Raw genomic sequence first — 17,282 nt, forward strand, 5'->3', positions numbered from 1 at the left:
CAAGAGTAGGGACTGGCGTATTGTGACGAGAAAGTTGCTCGGCCACCATTAACCAGACGTTTTCAATTGGTGAGAGATCTGGAGAATGTGCTGGCCAGGGCAGCAGTTGAACATTTTCTGTACCCAGAAAGGCCCGTACAGGACCGGCAACATGCGGTCGTGCATTATCCTGCTGAAATGTAGGGTTTCGCAGGGATCGAATGATGGGTAGAGCCACGGGTCGTAACACATCTGAAATGTAACGTCCACTGTTCAAAGTGCCGTCACTGTCACAAGAGGTGACCGCGACGTGTAACCAATGGCACCCCATAACATCACGCCAGGTGATACGCCAGTATGGCGATGACGAATTCATGCTTCCAATGTGCGTTCACCGCGATGTCACCAAACATGAAGCTGTAAACACAACCTCGATTCATCCGAAAAAATGACGTTTTGCCATTCGTGTACCCAGGTTCGTCTTTGAGTACACCATCGCAGGCGCTCCTGTCTGTGATGCAGCGTCAAGGGTAACCGCAGCCATGGTCTCCGAGCTGATAGTCCGTGCTGCTGCAAAAGTCGTCGAACTGTTCGTGCAGATGGTTGTTGTCTTGCAAAGCGTCCCCATCTGTTGACTCAGGGATCGAGACGTGGCTGCACGATCCGTTACAGTCATGCGGATAAGATGCCTGTCATATCGACTGCTAGTGATAGGAGGCCGTTGGGATTCAGCACGGCGTTCCGTATTACCCTCATGAACCCACCGATTCCATATTCAGCTAACAGTCATTGGATCTCGACCAACTCAATCAGCAATGTTTCGATACGATAATCGCAATCGCGATAGGCTACAATCCGACCTTTATCAAAGTCGGAACGTGATGGCACGCATTTCTCCTCCTTACACGAGGCATCACAACAACGTTTCACCAGGCAACGCCGGTCAACTGCTGTTTGTGTAAGAGAAATCGGTTGGAAACTTTCCTCATCTCAGCACGTTGTAGGTGTCGCCACCGGCGCCAAACTTGTGTGAATGCTCTGAAAAGCTAATCATTTGCATATCGCAGCATCTTCTCTCTGTCGGTTAAATTTCGCGTCTGTAGCACGTCATCTTCGTGGTGTAGCAATTTTAATGGCCAGTAGTGTATTTAATACTATCTCCACAAAGTTTGATAAATAACGGACTTGTGCTTCGTGAGGTAACAGTTGCACTTTCGATAACTGTATTTTATACACTGTAGTACATCCTCGAGTACGAGCTTAATTCAGTGAAACGGGGATTTGGAAGGTTTTACTCCGCCTGACAACGGCGGCTTTGGTTAGTGAAGTATGAAGTGTTGACACCAGCCGAGCGCATTTGAGCGTGTGGCTGGTTTGAGGAGCGAACGTGCTATTCTTTTGTACTCGAGAGCGAGTTGATCGCCGTGTAAAGCTTGTTCTGGGAACGGCGGCGCGACTGCTCGAGGAGACAGATGGACCGTGTTCCCGGAACCTCGGCGACGGGCATTAATCTCGCTCAATGCGAGCCTGCCGTCCGTCTCCGGGGCCCCAACGGCACGGCGCGGCGAGATTTTCTTTGTCGCCACGAGACAGCGTCTGCTATTGTCACGTTAAAAAAAAAAGAAAAAAAATCCGGCATCCAGACATCCGATTCCGCTTTAAGTGGGAGGACTTCAGAGGTGTCATCGCGTTTTAATCTCAACGCCTCCTTCCGAAAATAAAATCAACATGCCTGACTGTGTTGCACTGTGTAAAGTTTTGAGGACATGATAAATGGTGCGTTGTTGAACGTCGGAGTAGTAGCGCCAAGACAGAAAGTACAGCAGCGTAAGGAGCAGGCTTTAAGGTTGCACTTCTGAGCATTGTGGCGTTTATGCTACATCCCTGCCCATATTTATTACATTTTTGTTGCTATGTTTTAATGCACAGTATAGAAAGGTTTTGTTACGGGAGACTAGCGAGTAAGTAGGGTCACAAACAAACTCATCGAATGACGCGCCAGATGCTCACATAGCGTGGGACCGGCCGGATGAATAAGAGCAGTATCGCACTGGAACAGATAGAGATTGTGGGGATTCACCTACAACGCTGGGCGCCAAGTAGCGAATTTTTTGTTATTTATGTTGACTGCTTAAATATGCAGCTCCAACCGTGCTGATGGCGTTACTTGCACTGAGAACTTGTTAACAATAACTTCGGTATTGCTCAGTTCATCAGGATATGATAATTGCAAATTTTAGTTACTGTTGTGCTCATTGGTGGAAGGGATGGGACAATCAGAAGTGTGCCCTGAGAGGGCAGGCGTCAAACTGCTGAGGTAGATCACTTGTAGTCTACAGTCTCCGAGGAGGCAATACATGAATCCGTGTATAAAATCTGATCTCATATAAAGACGGAATATTTTGTTGAAAAATTGCCTCTGATGATGTGCGATGTTGCGTTAATCCAAGGCAGTCTACGATCGGTTTTCAAGGTGGCAACACACGAACTAGTGTGTAAAGTTTGATTCCACGTAAAGACGTCTAATTTTAAAGTTGCCTCGGAAAGCATATTTGTACGGTCCCATGTTGATTCTCAGATCACGTGAAGTATTTTGTGACTTTTGCGATGCCCATGAACTAATGATTAATGATCGGGAGTTTTGTTAAGAGCCGTGCGGGATTAGCCGAGCGATCTAGGGCGCTGCAGTCATGGACTGTGCGGCTGGTCCTGGCGAATGAAACGTCCCCTTAGAAAAATTGTACATGACTGTGCTTAAACTGACACACAATATTTTTAGCGCAACGCAATCTGACTTTTAGAAATCCCTACAAAAGAATGGCCCTGACTAACATTAACCTATGCGTTTCACAAATCGCTTACCTCACAAATCTTGGTTACTCGAACTACTGCAATACAGCGAGCGCCACTACTGCCAGCTTAATAATAATAATGTATATAGCAGTTCATGATATCCAGTATTGCAAATTTCAAAACTCCGCCATCTCTCTCCCCACAACCACCACTGCTGGCGGCTCACCTCCAACTGCGCAACGCTACGCGCTGTTCACGTCCAGCTGCCCAACACTACAATGGCGAGTATTACAACAATGCAAAGCAGCCACAGACTGCACACAGCGCAGCCAGTGATTTTCATACAGAGCGCTACGTAACGTTGCCAATAAGAAAACATAAACAGCCTACTTACAGTGTGTGTGTTTGTCCTTCGGATAATTTAGGTTCAGTAGTGTGTAAGCTTAGGGACTGATGACCTTAGCAATTAAGTCCCCTAAGATTTCACACATTTTTGAACATTTTTTTGTTAAGAACACTAACGATAGAGATGCTCTAAAAATAGTTGTACTACTTTTGCGAGTGGACAAATAAAACAAGATTCGTTGGCATCCTAACATTTTACGATTCTCATTATGCTTAAGCATTGAAACCTACACTTGACATATTATTATGTACTGCTTACTGCACAAGAGTTTGGGCTCGCGACCGACGGAGAAGAAACCAATTCGGGCAAAGTCTGCAAGATGCGAGGCAGGCAAACTGGCTATAATTCACTTACGAGAAGTGGGGGGCGGACGCACTGGACTCTCATACGTAAGTTGTACGTAGCGTCGTTGTGTGTCACCGTCTACATACTGTGGCAGACGGTATTTCGAACATTCATTCCCCTGTGTACTTTAATAGTGTTATAGCGTGTTTGTATCTCGTGAGGACGACTCTTGCAGTCTTTTGATTTGCAACACAGAGTGGAACAGTAAAATTTTTTAAATGATTTGTTTGCAATAGAAGGCTATAACAAAATATGAAGAACTTGTTAAGAAGGGTTATAATTAATGCTATACGTGCCTTGTGAAGATATAAACAGAAAAATTTCACGTGTCAGCGTAAGACAGAGACGTTATTCCTGAAACTCGAAACTTTGCGACGATGTCAACACCTGTCTCTGATTCGTTTTTAGTATTGTTTCGGCTAATAATAGTTTGAGGAAAAAATTGTGTAATTGATTTTACCACGTTTGGCCATTACAAGTAATTCTCGAAGTAGCGTTTGGAATAAAGCACATAACATAAGTAAAATTCTATGTACCGACTTGACAGAAAAACCTAGGAAGTTCTGGTCTTACGTTAAATCAGTAAGTGGATCTAAACAGCATATCCAGACACTCCGGGATGATGAAGGCATTGAAACAGAGGATGACACGCGTAAAGCTGAAATACTAAACACCTTTTTCCAAAGCTGTTTCACAGAGGAAGACCGCACTGCAATTCCTTCTCGAAATCCTCGCACAAACGAAAAAATGGCTGACATCGAAATAAGTGTCCAAGGAATAGAAAATCAACTGGAATCACTCAACAGAGGAAAGTCCACTGGACCTGACGGGATACCAATTCGATTCTACACAGAGTACGCGAAAGAACTTGCCCCCCTTCTAACAGCCGTGTACCGAAAGTCTCTAGAGGAACGGAAGGTTCCAAATGATTGGAAAAGAGCACAGATAGTCCTAGTCTTCAAGAAGGGTCGTCGAGCAGATGCGCAAAACTATAGACCTATATCTCTGACGTCGATCTGTTGTAGAATTTTAGAACATGTTTTTTGCTCGAGTATCATGTCGTTTTTGGAAACCCAGAATCTACTATGTAGGAATCAACATGGATTCCGGAAACATCGATCGTGTGAGACCCAACTCGCTTTATTTGTTCATGAGACCCAGAAAATATTAGATACAGGCTCCCAGATAGATGCAATTTTCCTTGACTTCCGGAAGGCGTTCGATACAGTTTCGCACTGTCGCCTGATAAACAAAGTAAGAGCCTACGGAATATCAAACCAGCTGTGTGTCTGGATTGAAGAGTTTTTAGCAAACAGAACACAGCATGTTGTTATCAATGGAGAGACGTCTACAGACGTTAAAGTAACCTCTGGCGTGCCACAGGGGAGTGTTATGGGACCATTGCTTTTCACAATATATATAAATGACCTAGTAGATAGTGTCGGAAGTTCCATGCGGCTTTTCGCGGATGATGCTGTAATATACAGAGAAGTTGCAGCATTAGAGAGTTGTAGCGAAATGCAGGAAGATCTGCAGCGGATAGGCACTTGGTGCAGGGAGTGGCAACTGACCCTTAACATAGACAAATGTAATGTATTGCGAATACATAGAAAGAAGGATCCTTTATTGTTGGATTCTATGATAGGTAACAAACACTTGTAGCAGTTACTTCTGTAAAATATCTGGGAATATGCGTACGGAACGATTTGAAGTGGAATGATCATATAAAATTAATTGTTGTTAAGGCGGGTACCAGGTTGAGATTCATTGGGAGAGTCCTTAGAAAATGTAGTCCATCAACAAAGGAGGTGGCTTACAAAACACTCGTTCGACCTATACTTGAGTATTGCGCATCAGTGTGGGATCCGCACCAGATCGGGTTGACGGAGGAGATAGAGAAGATCAAAAGAAGAGCGGCCCGTTTCCTCACAGGGTTATTTGGTAACCGTGATAGCGTTACGTAGATGTTTAACAAACTCAAGTGGCAGACTCTGCAAGAGAGGCGCTCTGCATCGCGGTGTATCTTTCTGTCCAGGTTTCGAGAGGGTGCGTTTCTGGATGAGGTATCGAATATATTGCTTCTCCCTACTTATACCTCCCGAGGAGATCACGAATGTAAAATTAGAGAGATTAGAGCGCGCACGGAGGCTTTCAGACAGTCGTTCTTCCCGCGAACCATACGCGACTGGAACAGGAAAGGGAGGTAATGACAGTGGGACGTAAAGTGCCCTCTGCCACACGCCGTTGGGTGGCTTGCGGAGTATAAATGTAGATGTAGATGTAGAACATTAGAAAGAATGATGACTTCCACTGTTCACTGAGGTGAAATTATTATGGCAGGGGAAGTAGCACGTTTTAAAAACATAAATACAGCCCAGAACTTCATAAGACGATTTAACTTGACTCAATCTGTGGTCTACTGTGACTTGTTACAGAATAATTGCATTTCGTTTGACTCCTTACCACCTCTCCTCTCTCCGTTTCATTTATCTTTGTATGTCTATTTCACTAAAAATATATGCACATCTGTGTCAATGTGGACGATATTCGCTGTATGTTGTTTGAAAACGAGCTTCTTCCAAGTACTCACAATAGTTTCTGTTGACAAAAGAAAAGACCACTTCACTCCCAGGCCTCAAACTTGTATTCAGTTCTGCACTGGTCTGTCTCTGGTTTATTTTTCCGACAGTGTTAACTGTAACTTAACAGTCGAATGCAGCAATATGGATACGTTTACTGAAGAAGACTTGACCGATATGCGTATCGTGTGAAGGTTTACTTAGTGCAGTATAAAAACGGCAAAAATCGAAATTACGCTAATATTGGCAGCGAAGGCAGCCACATCACAGCAGTTTTGACATCTGTGTAAAAGTTCTTCGATTACTGTGTATTTTATGTTGTACTGTTTGGCAATTGAATATTACATGCTTATTCATTACTGTAAAGGAATTTGGAGGAAACAAAGAAAGCTGGGTTCACCGAAGAAATCGTAATTACATTATTTCTCTGTTACGAGTGACCGAACACAATGGAGCCGTAGTAACAAAGTACTGAGAAAATGTACCTAAACAACCTCCCCAGTTTTGTCGCATCAGTACAGATTCATACTGTAGACAATAAAAACAATTTTTAAAAGAAATATTGAAAAGATTTGATCCATAGCTTTTATTGTTTAATGTTTATATTCCTAGTCTGTAATATTTTAAATTCAGAGAAATATGGCGAATGTGGCCCTTTGGATGCTCGAAAAACGTTACTCATCTACCTATTGTCGTGCGAGTAGCTATAACACAAGTCCTGCAAACAATATTGAAATTACTTAAGCAAAGCCAGAGTCTGCGCATAGCAAGAGAAGCAGTCACAGATTGACCGAGGGACCTTGCGGTCGTGTTCAGGAGGCGCGAACCCCAGTAAAATAAGCTAGGAGACAGACTTAACGAGGCAAGGGCTAGGCGATAACTCAAGAAGTTATGTGACAGAATTTATGAAGGGTGTCCTTAGAGGATAATGGAGTAAATAAATGAACAGAGTTAATGAAGGCTGTGTTTATACGATGAGAAATAAGTAACGTAACAGAGGCCATGGCCTTAGAGACAAGGGGCAAGAATTAGGGGAGAGAGAGAGAGAGAGAGAGAGAGAGAGAGAGAGAGAGGGAGAGAGCTTGTGGTGGGAGAAACGATGTGTCATAGGAAGAGAATGAAAGGCTTAGAAAGCTTTTCTTTACCTTATAGTGAACTGCTTCTTATCCTCCCTCCTCATCCTCCGAAAAATAGCTGAAGAATAAAGCACAAGGAGAGCAATATGGCGATGTGACGTCTTCGACCCTGCGTCACGTCTGGGACTGATGGGAGCGAAGATGAACAAAATCGAGAGGTTCTGGGGTCCAGAGAGCAGTTATAAACATGTAGTCCGTCGTCAGAGAACTATGCAGACAGAGATAGAGTCAGAAACATGTGGTCATCCGTCGGAATTGGAGGACTGAACAGCAATGATACGGAGATGTCTGAGGTGTTGCTGAGTAGACGGTATGGCTTAGGCAAGACAAGCAATCGTCGACGGAGGCAGCCACTGTGTTAGGGTGAAGTCGCTGCGAAGAAGTTACATAGCTGGAAAGGCTCTGCTGATCTTGGGATACGTACGAAGATTTCTGTAAGTAGAGAGAACAGTGATAACAACCTCGGTCAATGGACCGAATTCCATTTAGCAAAAACTCTTGTCGCTCAACCCCTTGCAAAAGCCACACTCGAGACTCTACATTTTGAATGAGTGCCTTCGTTGGTGAAGCTATGTTGATTCTGTTACGAATATAACCGATAGCTTATATTAAGTGACAATTGTAGAGCACCGTTTGGTGTGGGGGGAGGGGGGGCGGGATCTTCCTACGGAGGCATAATACTAATTTATAGCGCCTACAGGAAAGAATGTTAGTATGTTGCTTGTAGAAGAGTACAAGAAAAGGAAACATAAGCAAAAATTTCCTACATTACAATTTTTCGCCTCTGCTATTTAATTTCGAAGGGACACGAAAATAATAAAACATGGAAAGAGGAGAGTGATAAAATCACAAAGCGTGCAAATGCTGACGTTAAATTTAAGCCATTATATCTTTGCCTACGTAATACTGAGTTCGCTTTACAAAGCAATGTGGTCGGATCGAAGAAGAAGACTTTTAACAACTTGACAAACATCACAGTTGAAGACGACACAGTTGTAGTAGATGAAAGAATTCTACTGCTTATGGAGCTATACTGAACAAGACGGCCGAGTAAGAAAAAAATTAGAACTGTAGAAATATGTTTCTCAGGTATCTACTAGTCTGTATTGACAAGCTAGATCGAAGGAAGAAGTTGAAAGCCATCTGTTTTAAACATCATCCATGTTATGTATCAATGCGCAACTCGCAAACCACACGAATGATTCAAAGATCACACAGTCCATGTTTTCGTCTGCTACAGAAGTGTTATCTTTAGCTGCGTATAGAGAAACATGTCTTCACGCAGTATTTTGAGAATAGAGCCTTCTCAGTCAATCACGTTACTTGGCGCAGAGTTTCAAGCTCTGTTGGGCAGTGTATCTTGACGGACGTTCTGTTTTCTTCTGCTTTGCGTGATCTGCACCAGACGCTACCTATACCGTAAGTAAAGACTGCACAGAAATAATTACGAAACTTATCAACATGGAGACTATATTCAGTTACTGTGACGATTTGCAATATTTTAAATACACTATCAATGACCGTGTATTTTTTTAAAAAAGCCGTTGTCTTTTGAGTAGTTGCTAAATCGATCTACCTGCATCTCCAAGCATTTAGCTACTCACTGGATTATGCTGTTCTGGAGTGTTCGCTTAAAAATAGAATCCATACATTTAATTAAAGCATATGTCATGTATGTATGTGTATACGTATGTATGCTCCACATCTCCTCCCAAACAGCTTGACCGATATCAAGCAGCCTTGGTACACATATCGTTTACTGTCTGAAAAGAACCACTGTGCGGATAAGAACCATCTACCTCTCAAAGGGGAGATGTGGGCCTGAAAAAGTTGCGTATCTCACAACGCGTGAATAGCCAGACTACATTCATCCATTATTTGAGAATGAGAACGCTTATTGACTTACAACAAACTTTACACATAATTCAAACCTTTATGATAATTCTTCTCGCTCATATCCCCCAACCCTATCCTCTCCCTCCCCCCCCCCCCCCCCCTACCCGCGAAACGATCGAACGAAAAAATTTATCACCGTATTTTGCTGCTGACGCAGTAAAACTGCCGCATTACTTCTTTACTTATAACGCTATTTTCTAGATATTTTGCAGACGGTATTCACATTTACCACTGAATGTTCCTCCAAGACGACACACAGTTCACGAGATGTGGCGTCGATAACATTCATTTGAGTGAAAACGACACAGCAGGCCTAAATTCGCCAGTGGTACAAGGGAAATACGTATGAAAATATGTGTAAAACAGGGTAGATATACGTTAGATATATGTGACATGTGTGTATATGGTCAAAGCCGTGGGTAAAAAGCAACCTCACATTGGAATGAGGGTGATAATGTGGAGAGAGAAGTGGGAAAGATAGAGATATAGAAACAGAGAGGAGAAAGGAGGAGATGGACACAGATAGAGGGAAGGAGGAGAGGGATAGAGAGAGGGGAGGGAAAAATGGACAGAGAAAGTGAATAAATGGACAGAGAAAGGGGGAAGGAGATGGATAGAAAGATGGCAGAGGAGTAGGTGGACAGAGAGATGGGAAGAAGGAGATGCAATTTGAAAAGGTGCGGAGGAGATGGACATAGGGAGGGGAGCACATAGGTGAGGGGAGGAGTTGATTGAAAGAGAGAGGTGATTAGCTGACAAAGACAGGTCCAGGGGGAAATGGCCAGACAGTGGTGGGTGGGGTAAATGGATAGAGAGAGAGTAGAGAAAGAGGTGGACAGAGAGAGGGGAAGAGAAGATGGACAGGGAGAAGGGAGAAGGAGGAGATGCACTAATAGAAGTTAAATAAACACATACCCCGGGAAACGCCAAATACTGAGTTAGTAACGTTTACGATTGTAATATAATTTCTTCATTAGTGCTAAATAATTGCACGTCTTTTGTATAACGCCTGCCGTAGTCACTGTACAACGAATAAGAAGCTACATATCGCATCACGCAATCTGAAGTTAGGATATTAAAAAATTAGACTTAGACTCGGAACTGACTTCACAGATTATTTCAGTGCCAGACTTTATCCACTGCTCTACCTGATTTTGGTTTACCATCTGCATATAGCTTTGTTCTTAACTCAATGTTTCTTTGTTTCACAGTCATATTTTCACTGGTACATGTTTTCGTAAACGATCGGTTATCCGAAAATCTCTTCCCCCCCCCCCCCCCCTCCCCAAACCTCCCGCTTTCGCAGTGCCTTCGGATAATCGATGCGCTGCTGTAATTTCATTGCACGTCGTAAGGAACACATCTCAGAACTAATTGCTACAACACTACACGAATCTCTAATGTAACGGCTCCCTCAGAACTGCCAGGCACAAGGCTTTGTGCAACGGAAATGGTAACACAGAGGTAGTCAGCAATGTCAGGCTCCCGTTAAGTGTTGGGAAGACTCGAGGCCGCTAGCTGTCAGATGCCAATTGGTGGCCGATGTGAGGGGCGCGGTAAGGGGCAAGTGCCCTTAGCGCGTACGCAGCACTAGTAGCGAGCGGCAAAGATCATTGTTTGTAGACACGGCTATCTTCTTATTATTCGGGTAATATACCATGATTACACAGTTCAGCGAAATTAAATCGCCGTCTTTATTTCATTTCTGTAATTGTTTTTTAAGGACCAATCCATTTCGTCGACTGTTCACATTAATTGGACACACCTGTTATATACACAAAGCAACAATTATGGAAAATTCTAACATGAAACCAACACAAAATGCAGACAAATTCGTAGTAAATATACCTTATAGATACGATATTCCACAGTATTGTCTCTCGTCATACAATAAGAGAATAGCTGTGTGAGCAGTACACAATAGTCGCAAATAAAATACACAAGACGTATATAAAATCCTTTCATGTTGTGTCCTTGTTGACATCTGATAGGAAACTTATGAGAAGCACTCAATGGAATAATCGTACATTGTGTTTTGAGGTGCCACCAGATGGCAGCTGCCTTTTACAACAAACGATTATATCTTTGGAGTATTATTAATTGATATATTCTATGAAGTTGGTAGTTTTATTGATATCAATGAGATCTGATACCTGCTATTGTAAGCTTTGTAATGGTCTCGTTATTCACTGCATTGACACTTTTCAACATATTACCCTGGAAGGCGCTGCAAGAAATTAAAAAAGAGCTCACTAGTGTGTTTTATACCTGGTATTGTAAGGTTTGTACTGTTGTTTTTGTGTATACTGCACTAATGATTTTTTAATATATTCATGTCTGTTACATAATGGTATGTGATATAGCGCTGGAAGGTGCTGCAGTAGATTAAAATAGAGCTCACCAGCTTGTTTTATATATGTAATAACAACATGCCACCTGTGTTGTTTTTACGGTTTCGTCTTGGAACTCTTCTCTCGCTTTTTAAGTTTGAAGATGAAGTTTGGTCCGAAACGTTTGTGTAATTAGTGAATATAAAACACATATCGTAACTTAGACCATGACTCAGATAACAGACTTAATGCGTTAGACCATAACCTAGACCTCGAGCTACTCGATACAAATAATTAAAGACACATTATTATACGAGAGTCTACACTCGCATGTAGTAAAGTCACACAACACTGTTTTCATAATTTTAATCTTTTTATACCAAGAATTCGTTATTATAACGTTAATACTTTAACACTTTATATATCTGGTAACAATCTCCATAAGACTGATACGTGATACAGTGAAAGTATTCTTGTAACAATCCTTTTACTTTTATAGATTTTTGTATGAATGAAGATTATAAAAAATGCAAAATTCTTTACATCCTGTTTCGAAGATATAACTGTATGTTGTAAAAGACTCCTGTCATGTGGTGTTACCTGGAAACATAGTGTATTCCGATGATTGCCTCATAAGTTTCCTAACAGATGTCAACAAGGACACAACATGAAAGAATTTTATAGACATATTACGTATTTTATTTGTGACTATTGCGCGCTGTTTGCACAGCTATTCTATTATCATATGATGAGAGACAGTACTATGGAATATCGTCTCTATATGGTATATTTACAGAGATCCTGGGTACAGTATAGAGTGTGACCTGGCGAAGATTGCATCAGCATCGAAGCATACTAGTGTTGAGTTTGTATCTGTTCTTGGGCGCCATGACCGACCTCATTTGAACTCTTCTGTCAAGAGAGTTAATTTGGAGCTGGAACAGCTGCTCATGTCGGGTGCAGGGTCACACATTGGTGTGGTTCCTGTTGATTATCTCAGTAGGTGGGATTATACTAGGTATGGCCTTCACCTCAACAGGAAGGGGAAGGGTAAACTGGCTGAGGAAATAGCAGGAAAGTTAAAGGGGGGAGGCACTGTCATGAGTGGTAAAATACCAGTGGTTATAGGATTCAGAAAACACCCTTTTTTAGGGTAGGGAGGATAGAAAGAAAGCAAATTTTAAGAGAGGTTAGAACTGAGACAAACCTTAAGTTTGAGAAAGAAATCAAAAAACATAATTGCAGCTTATTACATCAGCATAAACAGCTATTGGTTAAGAATTTTCAACAGTCAGCAGATATTATAACGCTACCAAATTTTAACTCAGTCAATGTGAAATGTCAGCTATCTTTATTGCATCAAAATATTCGAGGACTGAGAAATAAAATTAATGAATTATTTATCTGCATAGATGAATTAGAGTCTTCAAACCCATCTGACATAATCTGCCTCCTGAACATCATAGAACTTTTAAGTGTTACAGGGTTTAGGTTAGCATCTCACTTTTGTAGATCAGAAATGGAGAAAGAAGGAGTTGCCACATTCATTAGGAACTGTCATAAATTTAAGAACATAGACATTCATAAATTTTGCCTAGAACAGCATATGGAAGCATGTGCAACAGAATTAGAATTTCACAAAAAATCCTTCATAATATTAAGTGTATATCGAGCACCTGCAGGTAACTTTAATCTGTTTGTAAACCACCTTGAAGCTGTACTGGCCCATTTAACAACCAAAAACAAAGAAATAGTGGTTGCTGGTGATTTCAATGTAGATTTCCTTAAAGACTCTCCCAATAAGAACTTATTTGAGTTAGTAACACTATCATTCAACTTAATTTCCACTGTAAAGTTCCCCACTAGGGTAGCCACTTGCTCACAAACAGCCATTGATAATATCTTTATAGAAAAGTCCAATGAACAAAATTATATTACAAGACCAATAGTCAATAGCCTCTCAGACCATGACATGAAATTGCTTCTGTTAAATGTTAATACTGAACAGGATATAATATCTGTTAAATCTGAGCTCAAGAGGGTAATCAATAAGCCAAAAATTGATTATTTTAGGACACTCCTCAGAGACATTCATTGGACTGATGTTTACAGTGCTCATGGCATGAATGAAAAATATAACACTTTTGCTAATAAAGTGCTTACCTTATTCGAACACTGTTTTCCCCCAAAACTTACCAAGGTTAGAGCAAAGTCTACAAAAAAGCCATGGATTACTCGAGGAATAGGGGTATCTTGTAAAACAAAAAGAAAACAGTATCTGTCAATCCGAAACAGTTCTGATGTTGATGCTATAGCACATTACAAGAAATACTGCAAAATATTAAAGACTGTAATATGGATGTCAAAGCAAATATATTACAAGGAAAAGATAGTCATATCAGATAACAAAATAAAGACAATATGGGATATAGTGAAGGAGGAGACCAGTAGAACCAGACATGAAGAGGAACAAATAGCATTAAGAGTAAATGATACATTGGTGACAGATGTGTATAGTGTTGCAGAACTTTTTAATAAACATTTTATAACTGTTACCGAAAATATGGGGTTGTCAGGTTCGATAGATGCTGCTATGGAATACCTCAGACCAGAAATTTCAAGCAACTTCCATAATACGAATTTGACCCTCACTACCCCAACAGAAATAATGTCCATCATAAAATCTTTAAAATGAAAAACAGCTAGTGGGTATGATGAAATATCAACAAAGTTAATTAAAGAATGTGATTCTGAGCTAAGTAACATATTAAGCTATCTGTGTAACCAGTCATTTATCAGTGGAATATTTCCTGAATGGCTGAAATATGCTTAAGTTAAGCCAATGTTTAAGAAGGGAGATAAAGACATATCATCAAATTTCTGTCCAATTTCATTGTTGCTAGCATTCTCAAAAATTTTCGAAAAAGTAATGTACAGTCGGCTTTATAACCATCTTATCTCAAATAACATACTGTCAAAGTCACAGTTTGATTTCTAAAAGGTTCTGATATTGAGAAGGCTATCTACACTTACAGTGAAAATGTGCTTAATTCATTAGACAAAAAATTGCAGGCAACTGGTATATTTTGTGATCTGTCAAAGGCATTTGACTGTGTAAATCACAATATCCTTTTAAGTAAGTTAGAGTATTATAGTATAACAGGAAATGCTGCAAAATGGTTAAAATCTTATATCTCTGGCAGGAAACAATGGGTGTTATTAGGAAAAAGACATGTATCAAGCTATCAGGCATCATCCAACTGGGAACTAATTACATGTGTGGTCGCACAAGGTTCCATTTTAAGGCCCTTACTTTTTCTTATGTATATCAATGACCTTTCATCAGTAACATTACCAGATGCCAAGTTCGTTTTCTTTGCTGATGATACAAACATTGCAATAAATAGCAAATCAAGTGTAGTCTTAGAAAGATCAGCTAATAAAATATTTGTGGACATTAATCACTGGTTCCTAGCCAATTCTTTGTCACTAAACTTTGAAAAAACACACTACATGCAGTTCAGAACTTGTAAGGGGTGTCCCACGAGTATATGTCTAACATATGATGACAAGAAGATAGAAGAAGTGGACAGTGTTAAATTCTTGGGATTACAGCTTGATAATAAATTCAACTGGGAGGAGCACACCACAGAACTGCTGAAGCGTCTTAACAAATCTCTGTTTGCAATGCGAATTTTGTCTGACATAGGGGATATAAAAAGGAAAAAGCTGGCATACTATGCTTACTTTCATTCCATAATGTCATAAGGGATTATTTTTTGGGGTAATTCATCAAGCCAAACCAAAGTTTTCCGGGTACAAAAACGTGCAGTAAGAGTTATATGTGGTGTGAACACAAGAACACCTTGCAGAAGCCTGTTTAGGGAACTAGGGATACTAACTAATGCTTCTCAATATATTTATTCCTTAATGAAATTTGTCATTAAAAATATATCACTTTTTCAAACCAACAGGTCAATTCATGGAATCAATACTAGAAATAAGAATAATCTTCACAAGGATTTAAAGTCACTTAGTCTTGTACAAAAAGGTATGCATTATTCAGGAACACACATTTTCAATAACTTGCCAGCAGCCATAAAAAGCTTAACAACCAATGAAAGTCAGTTTAAGAGAAGCCTAAAGGATTTATTCGTGGACAACTTCCTTCTACTCCATTGATGAATTTATCAGTAAAACCAACTTATATATATATATATATATATATATATATATATATATATATATATATATAATATAACTTCTGTGCAATTTCAGTGCAGTAATGTGTTCATTGTAAATATGTGTGTGTCTGTGTAAGTACAATCTAACTTCTGCACCATTTCAGTGCAGCAATGTGTTCATTGTAAATAAGTATTATAGTAGCTGTATTACATGTTTATTACCTTATAAATAAATAAAAAACTTTTTTATTTTAAATTCAGTGCATTAGTATTTGTAAAATGACTTTCATATATTGTTCATTAAAAAATGATGATCATTCCACTTGGGAGCTGTGGAATGGTAAATTAGCTTATTTGTTTTAGTTGTAAATATTTGTCATGTATTGATGTTTTTCTGACATGTTCCACATCCTGGAGGATCTCCTCACTACGGATCAATTGGAATGAAAGTAAATCTAATCTAATCTGATCTAATTTACTTTGAATTTGTGTGCATTTTATATTGGTTTTATGTTAGAATTTTCCATAATTGTTCCTGTATGTACATTACGTTTGCGTCCAATTAATGTGAACAGTCGACGAAATGCATTGGCCCCATATATTTTTTTCGTATGCAAATGATCTGAAGATGGCGACTTAATTTCGCTGAAACTAGTAATTACTGTATATTTTTATGTGAGCTTATAGAAGAACAACTGTGTTTTGATTCTGAAATGATCACCAATACGGCTGACAATGTCAAGTAATCGTCATTGTTTGTGTGGTAAACGGTGAACATTGGTGCTTCAAACTGTACTGTCGCGACCAAGTGACAATCGTACGAGTTGCTGCAACATAGTTTATAAATCAGACTGTAGTTGAGTTGGCGTAAGCCGATCCCTGACAGTTACCATGGGCTGGTCGCGGTAGCTTCGCAGGACAGCCTCGACTAGTAAGGTAATGCGATTTTGTAAATGTCTGTATTGCAATGCCTCAGTGTTATCACATCTATGGTGTTCACCTGCAGCCGTTTACGTATCGCATTTGAAAGCTGGCAACAGTGCTAACGGCTGCTTGCTGTCAGGAAGCTTCTTATGCCTTTTCGACTATAGTATACGCCATACGGGGTTGCAGCGGGAGTCGTACCAGCGCCGTTGTTGCCGCAGTGCTGCAGGGAGATGGCGCCCGCCTTGGCCTGGCGGCGCTGTTGCCGGCGGTAGCGCCAAACCCGCCACTTCTTCATCAGACGCCGCTTGCCGCGCCGCCACAGGTGCGCCACGTACCTGCCGACACAACACCGCACTCTCACAGCCTCGAATTAAAACTGAATTCAACAAGACACACTCCATGGTGACAGACACAGACTTGTTTTTTTAGTATGTTGACTTCCACAACATTCAGACACATATACAGGGTGTTACAAAAAGGCACGGCCAAACTTTCAGGAAACATTCCTCACACACAAAGAAAGAAAATATGTTATGTGGCCATGTGTCCGGAAACGCTTACTTTCCATGTTAGAGCTCATTTTATTACTTCTCTTCAAATCACATTAATCATGGAATGGAAACACACAGCAACAGAGCGTACCAGCGTGACTTCAAACACCTTGTTACAGGAAATGTTCAAAATGTCCTCCATTAGCAAGGATACAT

At 40.6% G+C, this 17,282-nt stretch overlaps 1 protein-coding gene across 1 annotated transcript in view; it reads right to left on the minus strand.

Moving 5' to 3' along the window:
* LOC126159435 (voltage-dependent T-type calcium channel subunit alpha-1G-like) overlaps window positions 1-17,282 on the minus strand; it is a 633,155-nt gene that overhangs the window by 500,661 nt on the left and 115,212 nt on the right. The window contains exon 5 of the mRNA XM_049916549.1: window positions 16,774-16,910. Within this exon, the coding sequence (XP_049772506.1) occupies window positions 16,774-16,910 (137 nt within the window). The remainder of the gene's footprint in view (window positions 1-16,773; window positions 16,911-17,282) is intronic.

Source organism: Schistocerca cancellata, chromosome 2 (genome assembly GCF_023864275.1).
Source record: "Schistocerca cancellata isolate TAMUIC-IGC-003103 chromosome 2, iqSchCanc2.1, whole genome shotgun sequence".
Classification (NCBI taxonomy): Eukaryota; Metazoa; Arthropoda; class Insecta; order Orthoptera; family Acrididae; genus Schistocerca; species Schistocerca cancellata.